Source organism: Charadrius vociferus, unplaced genomic scaffold (genome assembly GCF_000708025.1).
Source record: "Charadrius vociferus isolate BGI_N301 unplaced genomic scaffold, ASM70802v2 scaffold278, whole genome shotgun sequence".
Taxonomy (NCBI): domain Eukaryota; kingdom Metazoa; phylum Chordata; class Aves; order Charadriiformes; family Charadriidae; genus Charadrius; species Charadrius vociferus.
Genome location: NW_009649705.1, coordinates 2,906,259 through 2,913,890, shown reverse-complemented (window position 1 = coordinate 2,913,890; position 7,632 = coordinate 2,906,259). Strand labels below are relative to the sequence as shown.

The following is a 7,632-nucleotide window of genomic DNA, read 5'->3' as shown; positions in this document are numbered from 1 at the left end:
CCTGCTTCATTAATGGACAAGAGGGCTAGAATAATGTAAATGAGTAGAATATTTGAGCTTTATTCCTCTGGCCCTCTCTACTGTCTGGGGGTTTTAAGGGCTGTCCTCAAACAGTAGATAACTACACAAGTTGATACTCTCTATTTTAAAAATGCTGCCAAGTCTGGGAAACCTAATGACTGTTATAAAACCTGAAGAATAAATACAGGCTTGAACTTTGAACATTTTCAGTGTCTTGTGAATATTCACATGTGTTAATATAAGCTATGGATGCCTGAATCTGTGCTAAGTATCACTGCAGTGCATATATACAATTTGAAAATTAGCAATATAAGGTTTATGTTGCATTGTAAGCCTGATTTTGTACTGTATGTTCTGTAGTTTTCCTTTTGCTACATCTTAATTTTAGCATAGTATATTCTGCTACGAGCATCAAGGAGGTTGACATGATAAAAAGCAAAGAAATGTAACTGCTAAGATTTCTTTTCTCAATAGCGTAGTTTACTTGAACCATTTATTTCCTTAATACTCTATTGCAGATATACTTCTTAATTCTAGTGTTTGATTACTTAATTGCAGTTATGTCTGTCTGTCTGTTACCAAACAGTGTATTTTTTCCATCTGTCTATAAAGCATCAAACAAAGGATTCTGAAAATGTGATGTGACAGAGTGGAAAATCTAGAATAAACAATACTGTTACTACTTTACTAATGGCAATGATTGTATAGTCTGACACTCTCTAACATTGTAGGATGGTAGTGCTAAGAGTCAGGTTTGAACTTAAACTGCAAATTCAGAAGGGATTTAGTTTAATGAACATAGTTGGTAGAAGAGGTTTGAGATGAAGAAACTGTTTAGAATGTCTAATGCTTGTTTTAACCCTGTTTCAGAACACACTGCTTTTGTGGAGGGCAGCAAGTTGATAGAAGAAGAGCAGGTTCCCCACAGGAAAGAAAATAAAAACTCTTGGAGCAACTTATTAAGGTAAACAGATTGCAGTGGATTTCTAGATGGGTAAGTATTGATGAGCAGGATATTTCTACTTCTTCTATTTACCTTCCTTTACAAAGGATTTATAAAAAAGGCACAGAAAGCTATTTTCACAGAAGCTCAGTGGTGTCACGTATTAGTGCATACTCTGAGACATACCTAATTTATCGTGTAATTATGTCTGTATTTTTCTGGTTGTGTATATCAAGATCAGTTGAACATACTGATTTTTAGTACAGATGTTTTTTAGAGCGATCTTAGGTCCTTTAGCACTGATTATATACCGGTTCAGAATTACAGGTACAGAAATCGTATGTCCAGGTTGCCTTTTAGAATTCTTATTAATTCATGGTGGAATTGACAATTATGAGCAACAGATTCCCCAAACAGAGCAATTACTAAAAGTGAACAGAAACCCCCAGGCAAAGAAACTGTTTGGCATAAGCCTGAAAAAGCATCACTTGCTGTTAAAAAGAAAAGTGTTAAAGTTGTTGGAAGCGGTAGTGGAACATGAGGTAGTAAGTCAGGACCTCAAATGAGCTGCCTCTCGTAGTGGCTTGCAATGACAGGTTGCTGTGCACCTTCCACTGCTTAATATATCTATTCCTGTCATGTGCAGCAGTTCCATATCTCTTTTGCTTAGTTCTGCATTTCAGTTGTATTGGGGCTGCATACGGAGCTGTGGCAGTGCGGGTTTGGGAGAGTATCAGTTGAATTTCAAAGCTGCTAATATGCAAAATGATGTTGCTTTTTTTTTTTGTTTGCTGGACGCTTGGATATGTGCTTCAGTCTTTTGTTGTAGAAATTACTGATACTGAAACTAACATTTCTAATAGGAATGAAATTTAATAGGAGTTGAAATTTTTCTGCAAATCTAACTTTTGATCTTGCGTTGCGTCTTAAGAAAAGCAGTGTTACAGGATCATTGTGTGCATATGTGGGTGGGAAAGGGGCTGAGAAATCAGGATCATTTAATAAATACCATCATAAAATCAATTTCCTGTGTATGCATGTATGTATTGCTAAACATAATGATGTGTAGCTATTGTGTAGAAAATGTTGGTACTGGCAGTATTTTTTTACTAGTATAGGACTAGAAAGTAAATGAATGTTAAAACATTCCAAGAAGAGCACAGAGAAACTTTGTTTTTTCTTTTATGATCTCAGGAAGAAAAAGTAAAAGCTGGAACTATTAATTATGTAGTTATTTTTAAGAACTGTTACTGTAAAGTTATATCTTACGCTGAAGTTGGGTGTGGTTTTTTTCTTGCTTTATGTTTTTCTTTGAACAGCAGATCTGGAATGGACACGAGTCCTCTGGGAGGATTAGAACTGTCTGAACATACTCCTGGTCTACTAGGGAATACCACCATGGCAGCAGGTCTCGCAAATGTAGGAAGTACATTTGGAGGTCCACCAAGTTCTTTAGTTTCTAGACCTAATAAATTCCAAAACTCGCCTATAGAAGATGATGATGATGTAGTTTTTATTGAACCTGTACAACCTCCGCAAAATTCTGCGTCACTGATAGCAGATCAAAGGAACACTGCATTTACATCATCAAAAAATGAAGAACTTCAAGGGAATGATTGCAAAATGCTTCCTCCTCCAAAAGACGTAAATTCTCAAAAGGGGAGTATAAGTGAAACTATTATTATTGATGACGAAGAAGACATTGAAACAAATCAAGGACAAGAGAAGAATGCTTCCAGTTTTAATGAACGAAGACTTCCAGAGTGTAAAAGTAGAACCAACGATATGGAATTCTCACCTTCCAGTTTTTCAAGAAGTAAGGTAAATTCAGGAATAGGTAATAGTGGTATAACCACAGAACCAGACTCTGAAATTCAGATTGCTAATGTTACTACATTAGAAACAGGTGCTATGAGCTCTGTGAGTGATGGTCATTTAGAAAATGCTGAAGGGCGTGACATGAACTTAATGATTACACATGTAACATCACTGCAGAATGCCAACTTGGGAGATGTATCTAACGGACTGCAGTCAAGTAATTTTGGTGTTAACATGCAAACATACACCCCATCTTTGACTTCACAGACCAAGCCTGGTGTAGGACCTTTCAATCCTGGTAGAATGAACGTGGCTGGAGATGTATTTCAAAATGGAGAATCTGTGACTCATCATAATCCTGGTAAGTTGCAATTCTGAACATTTCCTTAAAAACTGAAAATAAATAAGAAAGTGTTTAATTAAAATATTTTTGGCAATTGTACTGCTTAGGTTTTTTTAGCTTAATTCATGTGGAAGACCTTGGTGCCCTTCATCACCATCACAACCTTAACTGTGACTCTGGAATAAAATGTGCTCAATGACATAATGTGTTGGGTAGGTAAACTATGCCAGTTTAGCAGTTAGTGATACCTTCAGATGCTTTGAGACACAAGTATTTGCGTCTAAAGCAAAGCTCTCTTTATGATGTAAGCGTATCCCTTTAACTGACACAAATAAAGGTGAGTGTATCTATGTAAGTTTTGTACCTTTTTGTGCAGTTCTATGACTAGTGTGATGCATCAAAGTTATTTTAAATAATATTTTACTGATCTGTTGTCATGCCATCTGAATATAATTTGACATGCAGAAAACCTGAATTTGAAAATCTCATCTTAAGCTGTAAGTAGCTAGCTGTCATAGTTCATTGCGTACTGAGCAATTCTCAGTATTTGCAATGCTTAACAAAACAGGGTCCAAGTTAATTGTGGACTCACGTATTCCTGCAGTAAGCTATACGCACTTTATAATTGCTATTTGTTGTCTGTGATGATATGGATTTATATTATACAGTGTTAATTATTTTAATTAGCTGGTTTTGTTCTACATTTCTATGTAAATAGCAGTATATTGTCTCTTGATTTAACGAGTAAACAGGTATTGCTAAAAGCCAGATGGAGCAGCCATGAATGGTTTTCTGGAATTGCTATTCTACAGAATTTAAGCTTTCACGTAAGCAATTTAAAACCTTCGAAGTTCCAACATATACTGGTAATCTGCTGCCCTGTTAGGCTAGAAGTGGGAGAAAAAGCCAAATTACCACTTTTACTACAGGTTTAGCTTCAGACTAGCTAGCATCATTTTTCAAGGAAAACTTAAAATGGGTAGAATCTAGATGCAGTAGACCCTTGTTAATGCACGATTTCTTAATTTGCTCATATGCAGATTAAAACACATAGATTTGGTTTTCAATAAGTATTTACATAGCAGAGTTCTTCAGTTTGGTCATACTACAAAATGTACTTTTGTACCTTTCATACTGTTTTATGGAAATGGCAGTATGAAGCCGAGCTTTAAGGCGGATGTTAGGTTGTGGATTTTTGTCTTAGTCTTGGAACTGATTTCAAAATTTGACTTCTGAAGTTGAAAGCTGGGAAGTTTTTTGTAGTCTGTATGTCTCACTGAATAATTTAGAAATTCAATTCCTAGTCTTTTAAAATCAACATTCCCACTATTGCTAGTTGATCCCTTAGACATGAGGTTATGATTGTTGTGTTATCTTGGTGGTCAAGCAGTCATGGATGAGAACTGAGAGCATTTGTTATTGCCTTTTTTTTTTCTTGGGAAAAGCACATCTTAAGAAAATCAGCATGTGCTTTACCTTAAACTACTGAACTTTTTTTTTTTTTTGGTGTGATTAACAGAGACACACCAGAATTTTGCTGGTATAGTCTTACAGGCTGGGACTATAGCAGTATTGAAACAGATAGAGTTCAGAGAGACAGGAGTAGTGTCTGGGAGTCCTTTTTAGCGACTTGATGAAGATGACTCCCTCAGAAGTGGATATGACAGATGTATTTCAATGTGTACGTACATAGGATTTTTTTGTGGCTGGGGTCTTTGTATTTGGTAAATAAAAGCAGGAAGGGCTACCACAGGGGAAGGGGGAAAATACCAAATGAGAGAAATTAGAAAAATGACAAAGAACATGTGAAGAAGAAACAAGAGGAGGAAAGCAGGAAGACAGCTGTAGTGAAAATGGCTTTTACACAAGAAAAAGCCTGAAACACGGTAGGTGTGGATCATTCATGGGTTTTTGTACTTACAAAGATGTAAAGGAAAGGTTTTCAAGTTATAATTTTCAATTTTGTTCTTTTTCCCTGAAAGTTGCCTCCTTTTCTTCCAGAAAATCTTGTCAGTAGAAAAGTTAACCCTGCCTGTTAGAAACGTTGATAATATGACAGGAAGCATTTGATCTTACATATGTTTAATAGATTCTGCACAATTCCAGTCGAAGATTGCTAAGGATAGATTCATCTTTTCTGGATCAGTGGTGTTCCATCTGTTCTGATTTCCAGATTTCTAAAATATTTCCAATGGAGGTGGAGACTCCTGCATAGTTAATTTAAGCCTACTTATGATAAAAATGCTTTGATTTATATAATTTGAAGATCATGGATTGAAAAACACTGGTTACAGTTCAGAAATAGGATGTAAGAAGTTGGATAGCAGATTTGTTTTCCGATACTACAACTTTTGTTGCGGATTTTCTAGTTAGCGTTTGTTGAAGGTCAAAACTCTGTGTAAGGACTTAATATATCAATTTACAAAGCAGTTCTGCAAATCTCAGAACTAGTCTGTTACCTTGCTAGGACATTCTAGCTTGCATCTTGAACAAGAACTATTACTCATGTTTTCTTTTAGAGGATTTCTAGAGGATTTGAAGGCTTGAATATGCAAACACGCATTGTTTCCTGATACTTCTTTTTCTGCTAATGATAGAGGAATTGGGACATGTCACATGTATGTGGTGTTAGAAAAATAGTAGATCAGTCGTGAGGCTCTGGCAAGTACGTTGTATGTATTTGTATCAGAAATAGTGTGGCCAGAAGGACTAGGGCAGTGACTGTACCTCGGTACTCGGGACTGGTGAGGCTGCACCTCAAATACTGTGTTCAGTTTTGCACCCCTCACTACCAGAAAGACATTGAGGTGCTGGAGCATGTCCAGAGAAGGGCAATAGAATCATATAATTGTTGAGGTTGGAAGGGGCCTTTAAGATCATCAAGTCCAACCATTAACCTAACCTGACAAAACCACTTCTAAACCATGTCCCCAGGTACCACGTCTACCCTTTTTTTGTACATCTCCAGGGATGGTGAATCCACCACCTCCCTGGGCAGCCTATTCCAATGTTTGATAACCCTTTCAGTGAAAAAAAATTTCCTAATACCCAATCTAAACCTTGCCTGGCATAACTAACCCATTTCCTCTCGTCCTATCACTTGTCACTAGGGAGAAGAGGTCAGCCCCCCACCTCTCTACAATCTCCTTTCAGGTAGTTGTAGAGGGTGATAAGGTCTCCCCTGAGCCTCCTCTTCTCCAGGCTGAACAACCCCAGTTCCCTCAGTCGTTCCTCATCAGACTTGTGGTCCATACCCCTCACCAGCTTTGTTGCCCTGCTCTGGACATGCTCCAACACCTCAATGTCCTTCTTGTAGTGAGGGGCCCAAAACTGAACCCTGTACTCGAGGTGGGGTCTCACCAGTGCCGAGTACAGGGGAATGATCACTTCCCTAGTCCTGCTCACCACACTATTCCTGATACAAGCCAGGATGCTGTTGCCCTTCTTGGCCACCTGGGCACACAGCTGGCTCATATTCAGCTGGCTGTCCACCAACACCCCCAGGTCCTTTTCTGCCGGGCAGCTTTCCAGCCACTCCGCCCCAAGCCTGTAGCACTGCATGGGGTTGTTGTGACCCAAGTGCAGGACCTGTCACTTGGCCTTGTTGAACCTCATACCATTGGCCTCGGCCCATCGATCCAGCCTGTCCAGATCCCTCTGTAGGGCCTTCCTACCCTCAAGCAGATCAACACACCTGCCTAGCTTAGTGTCGTCTGCAGACTTACTGAGGGTGCATTTGATCCCCCCGTCCAGGTCATTGATAAAGATATTAAACAGAACTGACCCCAGCACTGAGCCCTGGAGAACACCACTTGTGACCAGACACCAACTGGATTTAACTCCATTCACCACCACTCTCTGGGCACGGCCATCCAGCCAGTTTTTTTTACCCAGCGAGGAGTACATCTGTCCAGGCCATGAGCATCCTGTTTCTCCAGAAGAATGCTGTGGGAAATGATGTCAAAAGCTTTGCTAAAATCCAGGTAGATAACATTCACAGCTTTTCCCTCATCAACTCAGCAGGTCACCTTATCATAGGAGGAGATCAGATTTGTCAGGCATGACCTGCCGTTCACAAACCCATACTGCCTGGGCCTGATCACCCTGTTCTCCAGCATGTGCTGTGTAATGGCATTGAGGATGATCTGTTCCATGACCTTCCCAGGCACTGAGGTCAGACTGACTGGCCTATAGTTCCCTGGATCCTCCTTCTGTCCCTTCTTGTGGATGGGTGTCATGTTTTCCAACCTCCAGTCAGCTGCAACCTTTCCAGTTAGCCAGGACTGCTGTGAAGCTGGCGAGGGGTCTATAGCACAAGTCCTGTGAGGAGTAGCAGAGGCAACCAGGGTTGTTTATACTGGAGAAAAGGAGGCTGAGGGGAGACCTTACCACTCTCTACAACTACCTGAAAGAAGGTTGTAGCAAGGTGGGAGTAGGTCTCTTCTCCCAAGTAACAAGTGATAAGACGAAATGGCCTCAAGTTACGCCAGGGGAGGTTTGATTGGAT

The 7,632-nt window shown here is 39.5% G+C and overlaps 1 protein-coding gene across 1 annotated transcript in view; it reads left to right on the top strand.

Moving 5' to 3' along the window:
* The first annotated feature begins 2,293 nt into the window (after positions 1-2,293).
* Positions 2,294-7,632, top strand: part of ZMYM2 (zinc finger, MYM-type 2) — a 72,772-nt gene continuing 67,433 nt past the window's right edge. The window contains exon 1 of the mRNA XM_009890634.1: positions 2,294-3,143. Within this exon, the coding sequence (XP_009888936.1) occupies positions 2,294-3,143 (850 nt within the window). The remainder of the gene's footprint in view (positions 3,144-7,632) is intronic.